This window comes from Toxoplasma gondii, chromosome XI (assembly GCF_000006565.2).
Source record: "Toxoplasma gondii ME49 chromosome XI, whole genome shotgun sequence".
Lineage (NCBI taxonomy): Eukaryota > Apicomplexa > Conoidasida > Eucoccidiorida > Sarcocystidae > Toxoplasma > Toxoplasma gondii.
Window position 1 is genome coordinate 1,068,446 of NC_031479.1, and position 24,075 is coordinate 1,092,520.

The 24,075-nt window shown below is 52.4% G+C and overlaps 2 protein-coding genes across 2 annotated transcripts; one reads left to right on the plus strand and one right to left on the minus strand.

The window, feature by feature from the left end:
• Positions 1-1,393: 1,393 nt before the first annotated feature.
• Positions 1,394-13,627, minus strand: TGME49_310130 (Spc97 / Spc98 family protein; the record flags this gene model as incomplete). Its single annotated transcript, XM_002364218.1, has 20 exons — positions 1,394-2,345; positions 2,545-2,783; positions 3,270-3,443; positions 3,796-3,853; positions 4,594-5,254; positions 5,629-5,801; positions 6,202-6,261; positions 6,513-6,830; positions 6,983-7,075; positions 7,699-7,767; positions 8,222-8,286; positions 8,899-8,948; positions 9,368-9,419; positions 9,857-9,953; positions 10,493-10,617; positions 11,159-11,254; positions 11,686-11,747; positions 11,897-11,953; positions 12,280-12,783; positions 13,249-13,627. 20 exons carry the CDS (start codon positions 13,625-13,627, stop codon positions 1,394-1,396), a joined length of 4,284 nt encoding a protein of 1,427 aa, XP_002364259.1.
• A 2,033-nt stretch (positions 13,628-15,660) lies between these two features.
• On the plus strand, positions 15,661-23,969 carry TGME49_310140 (hypothetical protein). Its single transcript, XM_018782607.1, has 11 exons — positions 15,661-17,412; positions 17,780-18,113; positions 18,412-18,557; positions 19,084-19,203; positions 19,618-19,872; positions 20,277-20,417; positions 20,722-20,787; positions 20,995-21,042; positions 21,533-21,638; positions 22,282-22,332; positions 22,937-23,969. Exons 1-11 carry the CDS (start codon positions 16,576-16,578, stop codon positions 23,155-23,157), a joined length of 2,325 nt encoding a protein of 774 aa, XP_018635586.1. The 5' UTR covers positions 15,661-16,575; the 3' UTR covers positions 23,158-23,969.
• The last annotated feature ends 106 nt before the right edge of the window (positions 23,970-24,075 follow it).

A 24,075-nucleotide genomic window follows, 5' to 3' on the forward strand; every position in this document is an offset into this window, starting at 1 on the left:
CCTCTTGCGCAGCGATTATGCTTCCGCTTTTAATTGGACGGAAAGAAGACTTCTTCAAGCGGACCTTGGTCACTTGTGTGCAACAAGACTCTTCCGGCTCTTCCGGGGAGCGACACCCAGTGCGAGTTGAACTCCTGTTTCGAGCGACTGCGCCGAGCATCGTGACCTCACTCTCGTCCCCATATCATCTGTTCTGCTGCAATTCCAGAGCAAGCACTGATGCGTAATCTCATCTCAGAGCAGGGCAGAGAAGACCAACCAAGCGTCTGGATCTCCAAAGAGCTGCTGCACAGGTGCCTTACTCTCTTGCATGTTTCTCTCTGCACTCGCGAGAGTCGCGCTGCACCGCGCGCCGCTGGACAGACAGAGGGGGGAGGGTCTTTCTGCAGCTTCCGACATTTCTCCGTTGGCAGCGACGCACTCTCGCAAACTTCTGCGCGCCTCCGCCGAGACACACATACACATCTGCGACTCCCAGACGCGGGGAACGCGCTTTCTGAGAAGAGAGACCTGCTCTCCGAAAGTGACCGGAGATGGCGAGACATCTACGACAGCGAGTGAGAACGAACAAGTCGTCCATACCTCAACAGGACTCTGCATCCATCGAAAACTAAAGGCGCCTCTTCATCTAGTTCTGCATGTTTACGTATATGTGTCAACAGAGGAGGCGTCTGTGTGGGCTGGAGAGGAACTCGACTGCTGTGTCGAGAGAGAAAGCCGCGCTACTGTTGGACTGCGATTTTCTACCGTCTCCTTCCTTCACGGACACCCTCGACTGCACTGCAATTCGACGCTGCTGCCGACGCTGCGTAGTCGCTGTGTGTGACTGTCGAGTTCTTGCTGCTCGCTTTCTTTTTGACCGACGTTTCGGCCTTCGCAGTGTCGTCCACCTCGAAGTGAGCCAGCCCCCTCTACTCTCAGCCGCAGCAAACAATTTAAAAACACAGATCTTCTGCGAGGAACGTCCACCGTAGCCACGGAGTGGAAGCGACAAGACAAGGTAAAGAGAAAACTCGCCCGCGCGAACTACCTCGCTAAACATGCCTTTTTCCGAGAGATACTTCTTCTCGCAGTCGGCAGGATCTCACCGTGCCGGAAGCCACCAAGCTCACGCGAAAGCTCCTCATGCAAACACCCCTCTGAGACAGTTGTCAGAGAAACTTAACAATGCACTTCATTCTTCAGCGACTCTCTTCCTGAGAAAAGCTACCTCTTTCTTCTTAACATGCCCTCTCCTTGTGAAAAACGTAGCTTACGTCTTGACTGCGTCTAGCCTTTGAAAAGCGTTCTTCTCCCCAATTCGCTCCCTTTAAAACCACGTCATTTTCATCGATTCGCTCCCTTTAAAACCATGTTCGTTTCATCGATTCTCTTCTTCTGAAGAACGCAATTTTCATCGACTCTGTCCATGCGAAGCGCCGTCGGTCGAGAGAACTCTAGCTCGGCGGCATTTTCCGAACTCAAAGTCTTCTGGACTCGCTGGTCCGCTCGGGGGTCGTGTGGGTCCTTCGGCGTAGCCTCTGCTTGGAAGGCTTTCTCGCGCCTTGCATGCACGCGCCTCCGCCTCTCCTTCAAAAAACTCCGCTCCGCTTTTGCTTGCATGCGCGGCCTCGTTTGTTCGCCGTGCCTTGTCTGGGCTCGGCGAGTCTTCGCGTCGGCCGCGCGCGGTGAGGAGTCGCGGGGCGCAGCGGATTTCTCGTCCTGGAGGCTCTCTGCGAACTTCTCCCTCGTCTCCGCAGCAGCCTCGCGAGGGCAAAACTCCCGGCGTCTCTCCAGAAGACAGCGACACCTGAGATCCACTCGCTGCGCCTCCCAGACTGGAAGGCGTCTTCCCCCTGCCTCTGTGCGCGTCGTTCTCTCGCAGCCAAGGCAAACAGCGCAACAGCGCCGCATGCCTTTCTTCCTGCTGCCGCATCTCCTGGCGAAGGAAGCGAGCGTCTTCTCCCTCTCCGTCGTCTCTCTCCGCGTCTCCTTCGGGGACTTCTTGCCGCTTCTCCGCCGGACTCGGCGTCGCGCGCCGGCCGGCTGCGCCGTCAGGCTGCATGCACCCGCGCTGCTCGTCTTCCTGCTGTCGGCGCTGGTGGAGAAGCAACAGCTGCAGCAAAACCTGGTGCGACTTCTCTTGCCCGGCGGTCTGTCCACTCGGGAGGAACGCGGCGGCGACGCCCGGAAGCGCGCGCCGCAGCAGTGTGGGGTACGAGAGACTTGACGCGCCGGGATGGTACGGAGACACCGGAGATACCGCTGGAGACAGAGCCGGTAGCAACACCAACGGCGGACTCCCTGCAGCCAGTTGCGCCTGGTGATCGTAGAACGCGTTGAAATCCAGCGAGCAACGCAGAGCTCTGAAGAGAAGAAACCGCGTGCAGACCGGAACAAAGACGATGTTGCAAGTGGAAAGAAGATCGAAAGCCACCGCGTTCAGCTGTCTCCAACAGCCCAGCGGAGTGTGGTGTGCAGCAGCCATTCAGAACTGAGTCGGTCTGCACTCGTTGTCATCCGTCGGCCTCTCTCGCGTTCTGCTCACATCTGCTCCTCACTCACCGTAGAGCGTCTCCTCGGTCACCGAACGCGACGCCTTTGACGGTGGCGCCTGCGCGCGACCGCACATGCGCCTGTTTCACTTCGATCTGCCGAAGAAGCTCGAGGAGAACTCCTCGAACTCGCGGCTGAATCTGCTGCAGCGTCTGACTCGCCCCCGCCGCTGCTGCTTCGCGCTCGCGCTGCCCTCGCGCCTCGTCTGAGTCCGTCGCCGCGGCCTCCAAAGAGCTAAACAAAGTTCGCTGCGAACACAGATACCTCACACACCCGAGTGCGGTGTCGCGCAGGCGCGGCATTGGGCAACGAACCCAACTGGCGGCGACGCAAGGCAGAGAAGGCGTTCCCAGCAGAAAAAGAAGAAAGGAAATTCTTCTCGGGACGTCTCGAATCGCACAAACAGAGACACCGTGGTGTTTACCACACTGTATAACTCAAATCGAATAAACAGAGACATTATAGTACCTAGGATACTGCACTCGCTTTCTTCTTGTGTCACACGGGAGCTCCTGCCGTAGAGGCTCCAGAGGCGAGGCGAATGACTCTCAAGGCGAGACACAGACAGATGACAGAGGCACCAGCAGGGATGGAGAGCAGCATACACACAAGTGGAAGAGAAACTCAAGGCAGGCAATACGAGAGAGCGAAACAGCTCAGCTACATCGCGCCTGTCTGAACGAGCGGTGGTGAGCGTCTCTTCCGAATTCGAGAGGTGCCAGCACGACTCGTACCGCCGTTGCAGTCACTTGAGAGACCAAGAAGAGGAGCTCCTGGATGAGCGCCATAATAATTGGGTTGCTGCATGCGCTGGTCGAGGGTCCTCCCGCGGCGCCGACCGTCGAAGCGTTCTGCTGCGCCTGCAGCTGACTCTGAAGCGTCTCTGCGTCGTAGAGGAACATCCCGTCCTGCAGTGTACGGACACCAGGAGAAGCAGCCACGCAGAGAGCTTCGCGACTCTCAAATCGCGTCTCGAACGTTCACGGACATCGTCTGTCTCCGCGTATACAGAGACATACATGCATGCGTATCCACATACGTACGGGGGTGCCTCTCTTCCTCTTTCTCGATGTCGAAGATCTGTGTGTACGTGGAGAGTTGCATGCTTATTTCTCGACTCGATACACGTTCGTCGACAGAAGGCGCTAGAGCCGTGTGAAAACGAGGAACCCGCGGTTTTCGTTCCTTTCTGTTCCGGCACCGCGACCCAGCCTGCCTTGCAAAAGTAGATTTCCCCCGCGACGCGCGCGACTCGCTTACGGAGAGCGTCTCGACACACTGCTGGTGTACGGCCAGGAGTTCGTCGAAGTCGTTGCATCTGGCAAGCACACACAGCGCAGACAGGCGCCACTGGAGGTCCTCGTCTTCGCGCCGCCTCCAATTTCCTCTTGCCCCGCCCGCCGACGTCTCCCCCTTTCTTTGAGCAGTTTCACAGCGAAACTCAAACCTAGGCTCCTCGACTGCATGCATTCATACACGTTCCATCCTTTTCGCACAGACACAAGACCCGCGCCAGTGGCGACGCTTCCACCACAGACGAATACAGACTCTGCCCCACAAGGACATAAATGCAATGCCATGCACACACACATCTTTGTTTGTACACATTCGTTTAGATAACGGCAGTCCGCATGCAAACCTGCAGTGACAACCGAAACACCTTGCTTTGACATTCTCCTTCCCTTCAGCCACAAACACAAACAGAACTCCACATACGAGGATCCATCCACATACACACACCCAAGTATATATATATATATACGTATATGTATGTATATCTGTATATATAAAAGATGCAGATGCATGGATATATCACATTGATGCATATATATATGTATGTATGTATGTATGTATACATCTGCGTATATGTGTATATATTTGGACACCGGCAAACTCGCATCGGCAACTATAAAAGTAGAAACATATGCGTACTACCTCAATATATATGTATGTATAAATGTATAAATGTTTGTTTATCTCTATGTAGGTCGCTGCGTGGAGATGCATGCACCTGCACAGTTGAAGAGAGCTTGTTTTTTAAGGGAATTTTTTTCTTACGCCATGAGGAGGCGCATCATGCGTCTCCAGGTGGGGTTGAGCAGATCCTCGACGAGGTAGACTTGCAGGTGGGAAAGGGCTTGAGCGACCTCATTGACGAGACCGAGACACCTTTGTTGCGCGATGCTCTGCTGTTCCTGCTCCTCTTTCTCGCGGAGTTTCTCCCACAGGAACGGCTGGTCTCGACCGTCTTCTTCTCGCCGAAGCGACGCGCTGCCTCGCGCAGGCGTCGGCGTCCGCGACCGTCGCCTGGAGATTCCGCGAGGCGTTGACGGCCCTTGCCGCGCGGAGTTCCCTTGTCCAGAGTTCGCCGCCTGCCTGTTCTCGCGTACGCGCTTCTCTTTCCGCTGCTGCAGTGCCTGCTGCAGGCGGTACAGCGACCGACCCTGCAGCCACGCACTCGTCACTGCATGCGCCGCGCGACGCAGCTTCCACTGCAGGCAAAACATCTTATGGAACGCCCCCATCACGCCGGGTGTACACACACACGAGAGCGGCGGCCCGAGCTTGAAGTCGAGGTAAAACTCGTTCCACCTCTGCGCGGAGACACTCCCCACAGCCTCGCCTGCCGTCGCCCCCGACACCGGCGCCGGCGGGAACCGCACCCGCAGCGCATGCAGCAACGCAGGGCAGATCTCCGACAACGCGGCACCTGCTCCGCCTGCAAAAGCAGAGACAGAGAAGACAATACGCCTGTGTGGAGCATAGACAGAGCAGAGGTGGATATACAACCGGACGCAAGAGACATCTCAGCAACTACAGTCACAAGGATTTCGAGAGAGAGAAACAAGGATACCCAGACAGACACAAGCATCTCATTCAATACCTACATATGTATTTCGGCAGATATAAATATGAATATATATATATATATATATATATATCCTTCTCTCCGCATGCGCGTATCACGCGTATATGCAAATGTATACGCATGTACAGAGGTATTAGCAGAACAAGAGAGAAAGAAGGAAAAGCACAGAAGAAATCGAGAGGAAAGGAGAAAAGGAGGGAAGAGGAAACAGTCATGTGTCTCACTTCCTCTCGCAGCAGCGTCGACTGCAGCGAGGATGGCAGGTTGAGCTGCGATTCCTTCAGCACACAAGCCTTGGAATTCTCTCTCTGCAGACTGCGAGCGTCGCTGCTCCTCGTGGCTCTCAGCTGCCTCCAACAGACTTCGTGTAAACTCGCCGTCCTCCAGAAGAATAAATCTACAAACACACAGCGATCATCTCCCGTCTCTCAGAGCACCACACCAGCGCCTCTCTCTCGTTCTCTGTCGCGCGGTGTACGTACACTCAAGAGCGGCTCTACCCGCCGGTTCATCGCCCCGCCTTCAGCGACTCTGCGGACTCGTGGAGTGTCTCTACACACGCTCGGCGAGAGTGCGGCGTTTGTGGAAGGTTGAGGGAGACCCAACGGGAGCTGTCCCTGAATTCATTTACGTTTTTCCACGGTGTTCCTGACTGCACTGGACACACACTTAGGCAAGCGAGGACGTTGCCGCGAAGAAGTCTACCAATTCCAATCGGGTACAGAAAAACGCTCAGATGGATGCTGGTCTCGGGAGGAACGCCGGTGTGTGAGGGGGAAAAAAGCGAGATGACTCACTTGCGAATGCCTTCCAGGTAGAAGAGCAGTTGATGTTTCTCCAGCAAACAGGTGACGACCCTAAAGAAAAAAAAGGAGTCTTTCGGAAATCTTGGAAAGGCTTTTTCTCTCGCACACTTCCCCGGCAGCTCCTCTTTCTCCTTCTCGTTCCTCTTCTCTTCGCGGTCCTCTCCTCCTGTGTCTCATCTTTTCCGTCTCGTCTTCCTCTCTCTGTCTCCTTCTCCCTTATCCTTTCCTCCCTTCTGTCTCCTCTTTACCTTCTCTGTCCCTCTTCCTCTCTCTTTCTTCCCCTTTCTCCTTTCCTTGCTCACCGCTTGTTTTTCGTGGCTGAGGAGACTCGGACTTTCTCTCTGAGTTCGTTGACCCAGGCGAGTTCCGCGTCGCCTTTGGCGAAGGCCGCGAAGGTCTTCTCTCCGTCACTTCGCGGGAGTCCGCCTTCTGCACCTCTCCAGGTTTCTTCTTTCCTCAGAGCGTTCTCGTCACAGTGCCGCGCAAGCTCACTCTCCACTGTGGGCGGCAGGCAGGTTCTCCGTTTCGACTGCTCCACCGCGAAGGAGACGCGCGCAGGCGCAGACAGCGAAGGAAAGCGAAAGTCTGCGGCCTCGGCCTCTGCGGGATCCATACACAGCCTGAGAAGATAGAAAAGCCAAGGGAAGCGAGGAAAATGAAAGAGAGTAGAAGAAAAAGAGCAGACAAGGTGAGAGAGCAGAAGACAAGAGGAGAGAGTTACAGGTGGAGAGTGCCGGGAGACTCAGAGCGAATCTCTCCGTTTCTGTCTCACCTCATGAAATTGAGGCTCTTGCCAACGCGCAGAATTTCAGAGGCCAGAGAGGGTGGAAAAAAAACCGGAATGCGATCGACGTTCACAAAGTACCTGAAAGAGCAAACAATTCCCACAGATGCATCCTTGGACCCCCACACACAGTTCCTGCGCACAAATGTACAAATGCATTCACTTATATACATCGATATATATATATATATATATATATATATATGTATCGACACGGCAACCATCCAGTCTACTAACAAATATCTACATGCAAATACGCATGTCGCTCATATCAATCGACCACTCTATCTACCTATCTATCTACGTAAATCGATATATTTGTATTATGGTCGCACGCTTATGCATCTCTGAACGTGGACTCAATAGAGACAGAAGGTAATGAAACGTCACAATTTTATTCGGACGAGAAAGAAGCGCGACGCTTCTGAACAGAGCACGCAGCATACCTCGCGTAGCATGTGAAGACAGCAGTTCCCCAAGAAGACAGAACAAAGCGAGACAGACAGGAGGTCAGAAAAGAGAGGGAAGATAAAGAATAAAAGAATAAAAAGAGACAGAGACGAAGGAAGATAGGAGACGACAGTGAAGAAGAGAGCAGATGGGAGAAGAGAGACAGGAACGCGAAAAGAGATAGTGGACAGCGAGGAAGGAGGAAGAAACACGATGTGGAAAAATGGAGAAGCGAGACGAAGAAAATTTCTCACCGCTTATCCCAGAGGTCCTCAACGGCGCAGTGGGATCGCTGAGTCACAAAGAATTCGTCCGCAGGGTCTCTGCAGAAAGGGAGAAAACGAAAGAAATTATCACTCGAATCTCCTTTTGTCTAAATGTTGGCAATCTCCAAAAAGTACAGAGGAACAGTACTCTGCGTTTATACGCGTCCAAATGCATATACATACACACATACGCATTATACATAGATCGCAGACACAACTATTGGTACAAATGTGCATCCGGAGACAGAGATACAAATGTGTATGGGTATACGTTTACGCATATGTATATATATATATATATGAATATACATGTATAAAATAAATGTATGTGTATATGAATATATTCACATATGAACGCATTTATAGATTCGCAGAGGGTGCTCCTACATGCGTGCACATAGGTGCACAGGCGTGCATGCATTTGCGCGAGAGGTGAACAAATAAAATTGATGGAGAAAGAAAAAATATTGTTTTCTTGAATGCATGTAGCTGTTTTGAACGTCTTTTTTACCGGAGTTCGCCGTGGTCAATCCAGGCGTGGATCATGTCGGTCACAGGCTCCGCAGCGCGTTTCAGCTGAGAAAAAACCGAGACAGAGGTGCAGAATGCACATACAACGCAAGGTTCCCCAGCGCAAACCTTGAATTCATACCAACACACACAGCCTTCCTCGAGAAAACGAACTACATTCTACACAGAAAAGATACATGCATATAAATATATATATATATACACAAGGTTGTAGGTAAAGCGATGTGGAGAGAGACATATCGACGTACAGCGATCCACGCATAGATACACTAAGGGACGCATTAAAAGACAGAATTGACCATTGATACTTGTTATATACATATATACATATGTATATGTATATATATATATATGTATATATATATATATATATATATATAAATAGATTTACAATGGTGGATGCACAAGTATGACGAAAAAGACAAACACGCACGAGCATCGACAAAAGCGCCTCAAATCTAGTTTTCTCTACAGACATGTTTGCGTACGTGCATCCATATGTAATATGTATAATGTAATGATACGTATATCTAATTAGATCTGCTGAGGCACTTGTCTCCACGGAAGTGACAAAGCTCTTTCTCTGTCTTCTGCTCGTCGTTTCGTCCCATAAAAACCGCATGCGCAGCGGTACAGAAGCCTTGGTAGGACACTCACGATGTGCAGCATGAGGACGCGCAGCTCGGGATCTCCTCGCAGGCTGTGGGCTGAAAACAGTGGGAGGACAAGGTGTGTAAGATGAAGAAGACTCGGAACAACTCGTGAAGAGACTCTGGAGAGGGTTAAAAGGAAAGTGAAAAGTATCTGGAAAAAGTGAAAAGGAGCTTTCAGCAACTTGGAGGAAAAAAACGTTCGCGCGAGACGGAGGTTCGAAACGAACAGACACGAGCGCACGCATCTTTGAAGGCATGTAGAAAAACGTCTCTCGATTGCTCCATAGGAAGGCGTATGTATCCATACGCCGATTTGAATGCATCTGTGCATGTATATCTAGGTATATGCATAGGTATAGGTAGATGCACATGTGTTTACATGTTCGTGCATCCAAAAGGGATAAAAATAGATACTCCTCGGTTGTTCGAAGCGAGTTCATACTCAGCGAACTCAGAAGTACGCGGAAACTGACCGTAAATGGTAGAAAGGAGAGGGCCGCCTTTGAGACCCTTCGCTTCTTCGGCCTGAAAAATCCAAGAGCGCAAACGCGCAGCTCTTTTCCAGTTTCCTGATCTCTCTGTCTAGATAAATACAAATAACCAAATAAAACTGTATACATCTACGTGCTCATGTAGTGCACATACATTATACATATACATATATATATGTATATATATATTAACGTATATATATATATATATTAACGCATGTATATGAACATGTGCATATACATGCAGATGCGTGGTGTCGGCCTTCGTGGCTGGAGACAGATGTGTGTCTTGAGAAAAACGAGAGAGCAGGCACCGAGACAAAAAAGAGGCGACATGAACCATTGAGGCAGAGAGACAGGAGAAAGCAGCGAGGGGAGAGAGGAAAAGAGAAGAGGAGACAGCAACGAGGAAGAGAGAAAAGAACAAAGGAGAGGGAAAACACAGAAGAAAGGGAGGAAGAAGAGACTTACGAGCGCCGCCAGCGCACGCATACGACAAAAAGGTTCCTGCAGCCAGACGGCGAATCTGCGCAGCGTGATGCTGCTCCAAGCTCCGTCCTCGGCGGACCTGAAAAAGGACATCGAGACGGAGTGGAACCAGAAAAGAAAACAAATGCAGAGAGAAAAGGAGAAAAGAAGCACAAACAGATAAGCGGAGTTGCAGCCGAGAGAGAAAACGAGAAGCAGGAAGGACGAGAATGATGAAGTTCGACAAAATGTTGACGCCGAGAAGACCGGTGAAAAGAAGAGGTCAGATCTTTTACGAAAATGAGAAACACTTTTCGCTTCACGCACAGAGACGAAGGAAATGAACCAGGAGCGAGAGAGCACAGAAAGGAGAATCGACTGAAATCGAAAAATGGACCTGAAGACGAAATCACAACACAGGCAAGAGAGGAGCGGACACAAAGCTGAGAGACTCCGTAAGGAGAGGCAAGAAAAAGAGAGGGAGAAATCCGAAGAGAGTCGTTCGCTCTTGTCGGAGGAGCACTCCTCAGAAGCAAGCAAAGGGAAGCGAAAGAGAAGAGAAAGAAACGTGAGGGAGGCGAGACACAGACGCACAAAGAAAAAGGAAGAAAAACAAGTGAAGAAAAAGAATCGACGTACCGAAGAACATCCTGCTCGACAGCGGCGACAAGTCTGTGATACTCTTGAAGTTGCTCCTGCATGCACTGCCGGAGAGCTTGCGCCACAACGCCTTGCCCTTCTTGTCCAGCATCGCTTCCTCCGTGCTGCCGCGGAAAAAAGAAGGTCAAACAAAAATACCAAGACGCAGGCTGCAATTTGGAACCCAGCTCAGGTCACATCCGCCTCAAGTCTTCACACGACGCCGCAACCGTCACAGATGCGGTGTACGTACACTCCAATCTCTGTCGCACTGTCTGCCCGAACTCAGTCCCTCCTCATACCAGCAGAGCTCGACATTCCTAAGAACTTCAAGGTGCATGCAGAGACGCATGTACACACATATACATACACATACACACATACACAGATATCTGCATAAATACGTGTAAATGTGGATATAATTGTATACATATGTATATACAAGCCTCTGAATCTATGCATTTAACGACCTACACTTGAATGCGTACGTATGCATGCAAACATATATATATATATATGAAGAGTCTGATGTATGGATCTGGATTCGCACCGCTTTGACTTCCAGAGGGAAAACGAGACAGTCGGAGAGAGAACGGGGAAGAATTCAGAGGCCACCGCGAAAGGGTGGAGCTGGAGGGAGAGCGAAAGCAGCAGGAATTTCCTTACTTCGGGGGCTTGTAGCGCGTGGACGAGCCGCCGGTAGAGCGCGCCGACGCCAGCGAGATGCGAGACGAGTGCGCGAAGACTGTTCGACGCACGGACCTGAAAAACGAAACTCTCGACGTCTTCGTCGGTGTACATACACCCCAGATGAGAGAAGCGAAGCCGACAGAGAGGGTACGCACACTTGGCGAAGCGAAGCAGCGAAATGGGGAAAAGACACGAGGAGAACGCGCGCCTCCTTGAGATGGAGACAACGACTTATTGACCCTATACGCAGCTGGTGAGTCGACGTTGTTCGCTGCGAAACGCATGCAGACAGCGCGTATGTGCAATAACCTCACTGTAGCTGTCCCGGGACTTCAACCCTTTCAGCTGTCTTAAGAAGTTCACTGGAGGGGCGGGCGGTGCTCAGCAGCCATGGAGAATTGCGCCTCGGTAGCTCATATTCCAAGTCCTATTCAGCATCATACGAACTCTAATAACGTTCCGACTGAGTCAACTTGCAGTGCACCGTTCTGACTCGCGCATACCTTGGGCGAGAGAAGATACGTCTGAAGCTTCTCGTCGAACAAGACATGCACACCGTCGACACCTGGGGAGAGATCACACCAGAGCGACGGCGAATGGAGTGCACAGACAAACCCCGCTGTTCTCTGCTTTTGCAGCAACGCTCCCCTCGAGGACGCCCACACCAGGTGTACGTACAGCGGAGAAGCCAGGCATCAGCGCAGGGGAACGCACCTTGAAGAGTGTAGACGATGTCTCGCAGAAGCGCGACTTCCGAGACTCCAGACAAGTCTGCAAAAGACAGGACACCCGCAAAAGAGGGACTTGTGCCAAAGCACATGAGGAAAAAAGCCTTCATTTGCTCGACTCGGCACAGTCGTGAAGGCCGTGAGATGGTTCTCCTCTGCATTCCGCTCTATGAGCTCTTTTTTCACATTCACATCGACGTGCGTTCTACATGTCTCTCTCTCTCATTCTTATTCATACGTTCATTCTACGTCTCCTCTGTTGTCCGTCCTTATCTCTCTCGTCTTTCGCCTCATCTCTCGGTCGCTCTGGTTCTCCTCGTAGTTCTTTCTTCTTCTCCTTCCTCCTCTTCCCCCATTCGTCTTTCTCACCGTATACGAGCCCAAGTTCGTGTGGACTCTCTTTCTCGTCCAGAACTTCAGAGCTCTCTGCGGTGTCTTCACGCCTTCCTGCAAAGGCATTTTCCTCGCGCGCAGAGTCGCGCCTTTCTCCGCGTCGCTCGCGCGGCCCGGCGCTCTGAGGGAACGTCCCGTCTGTCTGCGCTGTATGTACACTCGAGATGCTCTCGCACCGGATGCTCCGCGGCGTCGTCGCCGCCGAGACTGTGGACGCACGAACGTGAGGGAGCTTTCTCTCCACTTTCGCAGCCGTGTCTGCGGTCTGAGAAGTCCTGGAAAAGGCCGAGGCTTCGACCCGGCGGGAGGCTGCTCTCCGGAGCTCCGCCAAATGTAACAGAAGCTGAAAAATCGACTCCGGGCGCTGCAGAGGCGTCGACGGACTCTGCGTCGTCGCCGAGAGCAGCAGGCGCTCCAGACGCGGGACTAACGCCGGCAGCGCAGCCGCTGCGCGAGGAGAAGGCGACGCCGACAACTCTCCTGGAGCATGAGAGACGGGACAAACCCACGGACAGAGAAGAGACAAAGAACACGGTGAAGTAAAGGCGCGAAACATGAACGATCTAGAGACAAGGAAAATGCCTCCTTCAAACGAAGGACCATATATAAGCGCACAGATATATATATATATATATATATACATGTATATCTACATATATATATATATGTAGATGGATATATGTTTATGTGCAAGTAAAAAGTGTGGACAGAGGTGTATAGAGAAATGCAGGCGCCGCTGAGTTGCGAATCGAGCATGCTGGAGTGTCTTTTTTTGATTTTTCCCCCGTTCTCTCGCTACTGATATCCGTCTAGGGATTTTCTGGCGGAACTAGCCTTTTCTCTCTTGTTTCGGATCCTTCTCTTCTCCTCGCTGGCCTTCTGTTTCTCGCTCCCTCTCGTTGTCTGGGTGCGCTCGCTGCTTCCTCGACTAGTCCTGCGACTCACGCATGAGGTGTCCATACACCTGCTGTCTCTGGGCGTGGACGGTTTTGGAGTCTGAGGCCTCCGGCGCCGCGACGCCGTATGTTGCTTGCGCGCGCGCGACGCGACTGAGAACCGACTCCTCCAAGACGCGCTGGAGCTCCGCCTGCTTCTCTGGACTGGAATTCTTCTCTGGATTTGCATGTGCGGGGAACGCAGCGCGCAGCTCTGGCGGCAGTGGCGCCGTCGCAATCAACGACGCCAGACGCGTCAGAGAAGACGCGGCGAAAGACCCCACAGAAGGAATAGAGTGAGAAGACGAGTGAGAAGAGTGAGAAATGGTTCGACGGGGACCACTGTGAGCTTCAGCGCCCGGTGCTCGGCTTTCACCGGGATCCTCCATGGCGAAGTGTGTTGAGAAGAGACACGGGGGGGGGGCTGCCAGGACAGAGAGATGCGAGGGAAGCGAGAAAAACAACTCGAAAAGACAGAGAGAAAGAGGAAGGGGTGGCGCGGCAGACCCTGCGTAGAGGTCCGAGGCTCTAGGAGAGACAGCGTCAACTTCGGGGGACGCTGAGGAGAAAAGCAGGGAAGCGCGACTCTGCCAAGTCTTGAGGAACGAGAGACACCAAGCCGGCAGAGGCGCGGTTTCAATCGCGCGACGTCTCTAAGTCTCTCTCGGTCACGGCGGCGGGAGAAAGGAAACGAAAAGAAGAAAGAGAAGGAAAAAGCGAAGGAACAAGCGAAGAAAAAGAAGAAGGAAAAACGCATGCAGCAGACGCGCCGCGCGAGACATGCGCAGATCCCGACAGACTCAGCAGAGAGGGAGCACTAGAGAGTCTTCGAAGGCCTTTGCTCGCCCATCCACGCGTCTCGAGTCCCACAGCCAAATGTCTCGCTTTTTCGCTCGTCTCCCCTTGAGAGAAAGCGACAGACTCCAGCTCGATTCGCTCGACTTCAGCAGCCTCTACCGTCCCCGCAGGCATCTCCTCGCATGTCGAGAAACGTCTTCTCCGAGCGAGAGCGCCGAGAGGCCTTCAGAACCAAGTGTGCAGACCGCATGCAGCTCCACTGCCTCTCGAAAGCAAGTCCACTCAGAGGAGGACGCTCCCAGACGTCTCCACGCCAGTTTGGAACCGTTCCGATCGAAATGCGAGTGCATCCATGCGAGGATGCGGAGTCTCCCGAGTTTTCGCGAGGCAGAAGCGGCGAGGACAGGAGAAGCGAGGCGCAAGCGGCGGCTTACTCGAGTAGAGCCAGAACTCTCCGACAAGTCGACCGTTGTCGACAGGAAGTCGGTGTTTCCTTGCCTCGAAAGAGCGTGCAGGAAAGGGGAGAAGAAGCGTCGTCACACAAAAGAGTCTCTGCTTCCTTGGAGAGAAGTGGAAGGAAAAGATGAGAAAAGGACTAGGCACCCAGAGACACACACACAGACACAGACATGGTAGCTGGAAAGGTCCTGTCCAGGAAGGGCAGCAGCTCGCACGGCATCGCAGTGAATTGAACAGGAATGAGGTCGTTTTCTGCCTTTCCGTGATTCCCCGCCGAAGCGCTCAGACAGGAACCGCAAGAGGCTCTGAGGAAGGCGTTTGTCTTGTCGCTTTTCCAAGCCAAGTTCTGGAGGATGGGTGCAGCGCTGCATGCGCCTCTCCGCCCTGGGAGGCCATGCGAACGGACGTCTCTACAAGAAGTCGAAGCCTAGCATTTGAACGCGCTTCTGTGTGTCTGAGGAATTCAAAATCTCGAAGAGCAGGCGACCCGCCGACCTGTCTTTCGAGGAGATGCACAAACACCCGACATAAAAATAACAGGCGCGCAGCCTGTGGCACGAGAGCGGGGGGTCTCACTCTGCGAAAGTGAAACGGCCGATCCCGTCCTTCTTCCTGTTTTCCACCTTCCAGTGTAGCAAAGAAATAAATTCGGCGGCCTCCCTCCTCAGTTGCTGTTTTTCCGGCACTGACGAACGCTGAGTTCGCGAGTTCGCAACTTCCGCTTTCGAGCAGCAACGCACACGCTGAGAAACCGGGGGGTTGCGAAGGCGCAGGTCTGCACAGGCAAAGGTTGTCGTTTTTCTCTCAGGCGTCGCTCGACATGCGCGAGGAAAGCCAGTGTTGGAAAGCTGCTTCTGCTTCTGTAGGCGCAGCGAACTCCGTACTTTCTGAGTCCTCGAGGGAGAGTGACCGCTTCTTCTTTCCTCGAATTCAAAGGCGCTTCGACCGTTTTCTGAGTGACAAGGAACGTCCTTCTCGGCCTCACCCGACGGACTGTCGAGCCTCGCTTGTCAGCCTGCTTCTTCGACAGCAAGACAGCTGCAAGATTGCAAAGATGTTTCTTCCAAGTCCGCTCCGTTATTAGGAAGCATCTCATCTCTAGCTTGGATGCATGCCTGCGTTTGTGGGTCTTTCGCGTCCTCCCATTCTTTCTGCTCGGTTTGCCGCCGAGAAGAAAACCGCCGGCGCCCCGGGCCAAGAACGGTCTCGCACACTTGAAGAGTTTTTGCGACCAAGACACACCGTTAGCAGAGAAAAAGAAAAAAATGGGAACGGTTCATCTCCCGACGTTTCCCTCTAGGTAACTCTCTGTGCTTTTCCTTTTTCCTTCACGTAACTCTCTACCTTTTCTGTCATGTAAAAAAACCTCTCTTCGTTCCTCTTTTTCTAAATTCCACCTTTGTATCCTTCTGCAGCTCCCCAGCTCGCTTTCACTGTGCAGCGTTCTCTTCCTCAGCGTTTTTTCTTGGTCTTCTCTTTCTTGAGCGTAGGAGATTTTCTCGCCGGCTTCACTTTACTTTCCACCATTTCCTTGACTTCTGGCGTCCCAGCGTTTCCACCCCCCCCCCCCCCGCAAGGCTGACGAGAAGCTTCCTGAGTTCGCGGAGAGAAGACTTTTTGAGTCGGCGTCGGCGAGAATTTGTTTTCTTTCCAGAGTTCGAGGAGTGCCAAAGTGACGAGGCGACCCGGCGGCTTTGCGACTTCCTCCTGTTTTGCAGCGAACAACAGACGCAAAGGATGTCGCGGCCGCCGAGATATCCACTTTTCTTCGAGTCTCTTTGACAAGCGTGTGAGCAAATTCGCAGAAGGCGCGCTCGACTCTTTCCGACCGGGGTGCCCGGTCCCTCTGTACTTGTCTCTCTCTCGTCTTCTGTCTCCTCCACCTTAGTGCCTCCACCTCTGTTTTCTTCTTCGTCTTCTTCTTCTTCTTCAGTTCCTTTGCTTCTCTTCCCTTGCCCTTGTCTCCCCGTCCCTCTTCCCCTCTGCAGTTTTCAGTTCATCCTCCACCGGCGCTCGCCTCTCTTTGTCTCCGCTCCCTCTTTCTGTCCTCTTCTTTGCTTCTTTTCTGCGGTTTGCCAACATGTCTCTCTTGCTGGGGGGGTGGGTGTACGCGGTGACGGCGGGCGGTCTGCTGCTTCTCTCCGGATCGCTCTACTGGTTCTACGTGCGTCGAAAAGCCTCCAACCTCGTCGCGTTCATGGTCTTCTCCGCGACCCTCGCCACCGTCTTCCTCCTCTGTCTCCTCGTTCCTCTCGACATCCTCGTTGCGAGCCGTCCAGGAAAGGCGGAGTTCCCAGGTGTCGCCGTCGTCTTCAGAAAAATCGAACTTCCTTCAGAGGGAACATCCGCAAACCTTTCTGCCGACATCGACAAGACAGAAGGCGAGACAAAGGCCTCCAACTCTCCTCCCCGAAGACTCACAGCCGCTGGAGTCTCAACAGACAGTATCTCGAGTAACGAGACCTCCCGACAGTCTTTCTCTTCTCGCGCGAAAAACAGTTATCCTCGATCTCTGTTTCACCTCCCTGACCTGTCTACTGGATCTACTGCACGACGTCTCGCCACTCAAGGCCTTCCTTCCTCCTCTCCCTCTGCTTCTTCTACCTCTCTTTCTTCTCTCTCTGCTTCGGAGTTCAAGTTGTCTGCTGCGGAAGTGAAGGAAGCTGCACGCGGACCATCTTTTTCGTTTTTCTATCCAGACAAGTCTTTCTCTGCAGAGGCCGGGGAAGTGAAGGCGTTCGAGTCTCTGATGCAGCGCTTGCAGACCGGCGCGGCAGTGCAACTGCCGCCTTTGTCTCTGGACGCTCTCTCGCTCAAGCAACTTTACGTCTCGCTCTTCTCGCTTCTCCTCTTCCTCACGTACCTCGCTCTCCCCTTCGCCTTCTTCTACTCCAGGCGGCTGCGCAGCCTCAAGACAGTACGCGGCAGAACACAGAGGAGAAAGGAAAAGGAGAGAGAGACATGGAAGCCAGGGGAAGGCGGCGGGAGGAGAGACAAGAGAGCGAGAAGAGAGAGAAAAGGAGAAAAGAGGGAGACAAGAAAGAGGGGAGACAGAGAGAAGAAAGAGAGATGAAATAGGGCAGAGAGATGGAAGAAAGAGAGAAGAGAGAGACGGAAGAGCGAACGAGGGCAAAGAAATGAGGAAAAAGGTGGAAGAGAGAGAAAGAAAACACAATAAGGGAGGGAAAGAGAGGAGAAAAGGGAGAGGAAGGAAAGAAAACTGTGGATCGACAGAAAGCGAGCACGAAACATCCCTGGCGTTTGTGATTGTCTTTTTTTTTCAGGAGTTCGGCCGCGGCCGCTCCTACGAGATTGACACTTCAGTTGTTCCACCGTTCACTGTCGCATGTGCAGCAGCTCAACAGACTCTCATCTTTGTCGTTCTTCTCCTTCTTTTCCTCTCTCTCTGCCTCACTCAACGACCATCGTTCCGTCAACCTTCTTCTACTTCTTCGCCTCCGTATTCTTCGTCTCCTTTTTTGCATGCGAGCGATCAAGGTCGGCTGGATGCGGCTGCGAGCGTGGACTACCTGCTTCGCTACACTGCCGCAGTTTTCGATCTCGACCACAGTGGCGCAGACTCGCTGCTTTTTGTGGTGTCTGCGCTTCTCGCCTTCGGTAGGGACGAGAGCAACGCAAAGGCTTGCTGGGCTGTGCGTCACTTCTCTCCGCTCGCGGTCTCTTTCGTTTTCTCCTCTTTTCTCTGCTTCCCTCTCTTCTTCCTGCTATCGCTCGCAACTTCTTCTCTCTCTTCTTCCGCTGTCTTCTTCGTCTTCTCGCTCTCTTTTCTTCCTGTCCCTCTTCGGGAGGACGCCCTTGTGTGCACCTCGCGCGGCTTCTCCCCTCTTCCCTCCTTTCTTCTTCCTTCTCTTTCCACCGTTCTGTCTTTTTTTCTTCGCTTTTGTCTCTCCTTCAGGTCAGCTGGGATGGGTCGTAGCGGGCGCGTATGGCCTGGCGGCTCTGCCTGCTTTGTGGCTGAGAGGCCGCATGACGCCTGCGCAGCAGCAGCGCGAAGTGCAGAGAGAAATCGCAGAACTCCGCGAGCAACAGCGCCAGCTCCAAGTACTACACACTGTGTCGTCTCGCCATAAACACAAAAGACACTTGCATGCGCCCTCTATATATTTATGCATATATGTCAACGGATATGGGTGTGCAGAAACAGCTGCACATACCTGTACATCTTCATGAATGTTTTCTGTTTATATTTCGGCCACGTAGGTATGTATACATATATATATATATATATATATACATATATATATATGTGCTTATGTACATATAAATGCATATGTATGGACATAAATGTATCTATGTATATATATATATATATAAATATGATACACACATATATACATATGCATATATATATATATATATATATATATAGCATGAATGTGTGTATGTGTACGCTTGAGTTCCCGTGAATGTGTGAACTCCAGATAGGTTCTGGTTTGAATGCCTGCGCGCTTTCATCTGCACATGCTTTGGGGGGAGGATTACGCGCCGGACCACAGGCAGCTGAAGGCGACGCGGAAAACGTTTTCTTGCAGACTCGCGGAGGCCTTTACTTGGTTGTGTCTTACAGAGTAAATACGTAAACGCTGGCGGCGCGTCTCTGAAGGAGATGAGTGAGAAGGATCGAGCAAAGCTGCTGGAGCTGCAGGCGCAGCAGCAGCAGTTTACGCAGCGGACGTATCGGCTCCAGGTACGAACCTGGATGCATGCGAAGGAAGGAAGTCATCCCGAAGGAAGAAAATGAAAGGAGACGCACGGTTAAAGAGGAGAAAGACCGTTGTGGCAAGAGAGAAAAGAGCGACAGGGTGCAAATGTTTCGAATCAAAAAACGGGGACCCTTTGGATTAAGCAGAGAAAGAAGAAGAGCGTGAGAACGCATGCTGTGAAGTTTTCAGTTTCAACAGCGACCACTCGCTGTACATAGACCTGAGAGACAAAGCAAAGCTCGCAGACTCTCTTCAGCGATTCACTGAAGTCTGTCTCTCTGTGCGTTCACGTGTGAGTCTGCATCTTGCTTTCTGTGGAGAGAAGGAGTGGATTTCTGCACTCTAAAAGTGAGAGAAGGTCCATTTCGCAAAGGCTCCCCTGCTGAACTTTTCCACAGGAAGAAGAACATCAGCAGTCGACGTTCTTCGCGGTGCTATGCCGCGGCGTTCTGCTTCCGTTTCGCTGGGTCTTTGGAGTCCTGTTGTTTCTTTTCTCGCTCTCGGTTGCCGGCGCGTTGTTCCTCGCGCTTCTCCAGCGTCTCGAGTTCTCCAGGTGTACGTACAGCTGCGGCTTCGTGCTCGACGACGACGCAACTGCGCGAGAGGGAGTCTTGTTCAATCCTCTGGACGAGCTCCTCGTGCGACTTTCGCAGGTGAGGTGCAGGGGAGATTCCGTGAACGCAAGGCCCGGCAAAGGAGGAAGAAAAGGTGGAAGACAAGAAAGACGGAGTCGCAGAAGGAAAGATGAAGAACAGCAGGACGGAGCAAGAGAGAGGACGAACAAGGAAGATGAGAAGGAAAAAGAACAAGAGGGAAAAGCGAAGAAGGACCTGAGATCAGGAGAAGGCGAAGAAGAAGAGACTGAGGCTGAGGCGTAAGGCGTCAACCAGAGGGTGCTCAAACGAGGTGGACTTTTCGTTTTCGGTGAATCTCTCCGTCGCTTAGCAGTGATCGGCTTGTTTTCTGCTCTTCTAGGAGCTTGCTGCTGCCCCTCCGTCGGCTCTTTCCAGTTTTTCTCCTTCATTCAGTTCTTGCTCTGCTTCTTCTTTTCTTTCAGTTCTTCCCTGCCGACTTCCTCCTAGTGGGCGCGTACTTCGCTCTCCTCTTCCTCTGTCTCCTCTACGGCTTTTTTTCTTTGCGCGTCCGAATCTGCAAGAAAACCTGCGAGCCTGTTCGCGCAGGTCGCACGCCTCCAGAGGTAAAAGTGGCGAGGAAGTTGGAGTTTTGTCGAAGGCGAAAGAAGCAGTGGAGCGAGTGAAAAAGAAGTCTTCTCGCAGCCGCAAATGGAAAAGAAGAAGAGCCGAGAAGAGATCTACGCGTCTCTGACCGAAACAGCTTTCTGCTCTTTCCGCCATGACGAAAAACAGAACAACTCCCGAGCAGCTGCGCCCTGATCCCTGGCCGCAGTCCGCTGGGTGTACACCCGAGCGTCGCTCTCGCTTCTCGACCTTCGACTCTGCACACTGCGTTCAAGTCTGCTTTGGCTGCTGTGTGCTCTTCAGAGTCTCTTGATTCTCTGTTTTCTCCTCGTTCATTTTCTCCTCGCCGCCTCTCTCGCCCTTCTCTCAGTAAGTGGAACGTTTTCGCAGTTTTTTCTGCATTTCTCTTCTTTCCTCTCCATTGCAGACTTCCATCTTACCGTCTGTGGTCCTCGCCCCAGGTTCCTTTTTCTCTCCATTTCGCACTACTTTTGCGGGAGCTCCACCGACCTGCCTTTCCTCTTGCTTCTTTTTGATGCTTGTCTTTCATCTCTTTTTCTCGCTGTCCGCATGCAGGTGGCTCCGCGGTATGCCTCCTTCGGCGCGCAGACGTTCTCGCCCGCAGTGAGTTCGCTCTCTTCTCCCCGCTTGTCTTTTTCTCTCTTGCGCGCTCTTTGCTTCCCGTCTGTTGTTGCATTTTTCAGCCCTCGCGTCGCTTCGTTCGCTCCCGGAACGCTCTGCATTTTTGAAAGGCTCCGCAGACACACGCGTGAAGCCATCTCTCGACATATATGTCTCTACGACGCATATTTGCGTGTCTGTCCGTATCTATTCAAATCGATCCTGGTGTCTGCGTGTTAGTACATTTCTTTACCTACCTCTCTCTGTATCGAGTTCTGTCTGCCTTCACATCTACTTGTGTCTGTCCTTTCCTATCTTCCGATGTTTTTGACCATCCTGCGTCTTTGTAAAAGCTCCCGCTGTGTGCAACTGCCTGCGGCCGTCGCTCTCGTCTATTCACCTCGCCGTCCTTGGCGGTCTGTCTCGACGCGTAGTATACATCTCTCTACAGTCAAAGCGGTCTTCAAGTGTAAACGGCATTTGCCTTCTGCAGAACGGCAGCGATCCTATTCCGTGTTCTCTCCAAGCCACTGCAAGCGGCGAAGAAACGACTTGTCGGATGTCTTTCTTCGCCGCTGTCTTCTCTCGAGCTTCTGTCGGTAGGTCTCGGAAACGGTACACCCCAACTCGGGGCGAGTCTCTGCCTAGGCAGTGCGAGGCCTTTCAGTCTTTCTCTACGACGGCACCTGTTCGCAAGCGCATGTCGCTCTCCCATGTGTTCCCTCGAGATGCAGGAAATGGGGAATTCTGAAACAAAACTTTTCAGAAGAAACACCCAAGAAACACCCGCGGCGTAGACACTGTCACTCCGCGCAGAGAGACCGGCGTAGCAACCAAGCAGTGTGCATGCACGAGACTCTTTAGGCGAAGGCGTCAAACGCATTTTCTCTCTATGGACGCGAGTGTGTAGCTTATATTTGTCTTGATGGTGTATGGGTGTCTGTGCTCTTTCTGTGTTCCAAGTTATCTTGCCTTTTAGGCGTTGTATTTTCTGCTGCCCGCGTTTCACGTCTCATTTACTTGAACTCCGAGGGGAGGAGCAAGACACTCCACAGCTGTACGTACACCGCGCTGCGAGGCGTGGTGTATCCGTATTTAGCGGATGATGACTTTATAAGAGTTTCGTACGAAAGGCGGGCTGTTCGTCTCAATCTTTCCATCGAATGCTGTTCGTATGTCTCTGGCGACCTGGCCCCGCAGAGAAGTTCGTGGTGTGATTTCTCTGCGTGCTGTCCTTTTCAGCGTATCCTTCTTTCGCAAATTTCTTCTTCTTCTCTAACTGGGCGTTTCTAGGTGAGTCGTCCTTGGCGCGTCCAGATGCATATAGCTTTCCCGTCTCTGCGTTTGTCGAAAACGCCGAATATTCACTGGCGCGGCAGGCACAGTGCGCCGCAGTCTTTCCTGCGCTCTCCTCGTTTATTTCACAGATTGTTTCCATTTTTTTTCAGTGTTCCTCTTCCGGTCCTTCCCCTGTGCCTGCCTCCTGTCATGACCGTCCCGAACGCTCCAGCGGGTTCCAGGAGCAAACTTTTTTCCGGAAAAAGTCGAGAAGGCTCTTCCGCAGGGACGCCAACACGCAAGGCGCGTTGCAAACCGGCTTCTGTCTGGCGTGTGTTAGAAGGAGCAAGAACAAATGTTTCGTCGCTGCTCCTTTGTGTTGCTTTGCGCTTTGTTCGTCTGTCGGTGCGTTGCGTTCGTCTTTCTCTGTTTTTTCTTCTTTCTCTATGGTGTCTCCGAGCTCACCTGTGCTGCCTGCATGTTTCTTTCTCTCTGTTCACACGCCTCTGGTCTCCACTATTCTTTGAGTTTCTCTCACTTTCTGGTTTTTCTTTCCATTTGGCTTTGCGTTTCGCGCCGTTGGCTTCACAGTCGCTGCGTTCCACTGTGTCTCCTTCAGGCATTTACGCGCTCTGCACCCTTTACTGTCTGCTGACTCGCCCAAAGCAGCCGCATCTGTCGGACCGGTGGCTAGAGGAAGAAGAAAGCGAAGGGAGTTTCAATCGCCACGCGAATCCGGGCTTCGCGATGCAGGACGGGAACAGCAGTCTTTTCCGGGCAAGTCGGAAAGACGAGGAAACGCTCAAGCTGCTGGCGACCTGCGACGAGGACTCTGTGTGACACAGGGGTCGCAGCGACGGTAAAGAAAGGAGATCCGTCTGGGCGGCAATCTCGCGAGACAGCTCGACTTCAGTTGAAGAGGAAGCGAACCTCGGAAGAGACTGGGAAAAACGTTTCAAAGTCTCACTCGAGAACCTTGTTGGCTCTCAAGAATCGCGAGAACTTGGCCCTGGCAGAAGCAGAGGAAAATCCGCTTTCGAATCCGCAGGACGTGCACCCTAGAAACAGACACTGCGGGCAGCTCCGCGTCGTGGATGGGAAGTGATCTTAAACGGAGAAAGCAAAAGTCAGAGAGCGACAGGGAACGTAGGACAGCGAACTCAAGACATAAAATCTAGGAGGGAACCGCATCTCAGCTGGGAGACAGCTGCTCGTTTTTCGTGGGGGATGTGATGCAAATCGGGCGGAGCCCAGCCAGGATTTTGTCGAGAGGAAACGCGCAGAATTTGAGCGGCCTGGCACTTTGTGGAAACGACGATCGCGAAAAAACGTCAACTGCGTGTGATCGTGGCGAAGAGGAGTTGGATGAAAGCCAGCACGAACGCGATAGCGACAGTTGCGCACAAGATGCAGGGACCCGTGCATTTTGAGTCTGTCCCCTCGAGAAAAAACGGTAACGAGAGGAGCTGCGTGTGTTTCCGTGCAGTGTGTTCCACGTTTGTGAAGCTGTGGCGCTGCCTAGAAAGAGAACCAAGACACGAACGAAACATGACCTGCTGTGCACTGACGCGCGGCGTTTCCAGCATCCCCCCTGACCGTGATTCGTGATCGAGCTTCGTTCACCCAGGCAGTGCCAGAGAAGACAAACACCGGTCGTGTCCCGCATAACTTTTGCTAAATGCCGGGACAGTCGGCAAAAGTGGTAGATAAGAAATATGGAGTCACTCCAAGACTCGCAGTTTTCACCCGTTCGACGTG

Bases quoted from the DNA above. Each gene is read 5' to 3' on its own strand.
- TGME49_310140 (XM_018782607.1), top strand. From the start codon at position 16,576: ATGTCTCTCTTGCTGGGGGGGTGGGTGTACGCGGTGACGGCGGGCGGT. The intron at 19,204-19,617 runs GTACGAACCTGG...ACTTTTCCACAG, and splicing joins AGCGGACGTATCGGCTCCAG to GAAGAAGAACATCAGCAGTC. The intron at 20,788-20,994 runs GTAAGTGGAACG...GTCCGCATGCAG, and splicing joins CCTCTCTCGCCCTTCTCTCA to GTGGCTCCGCGGTATGCCTC.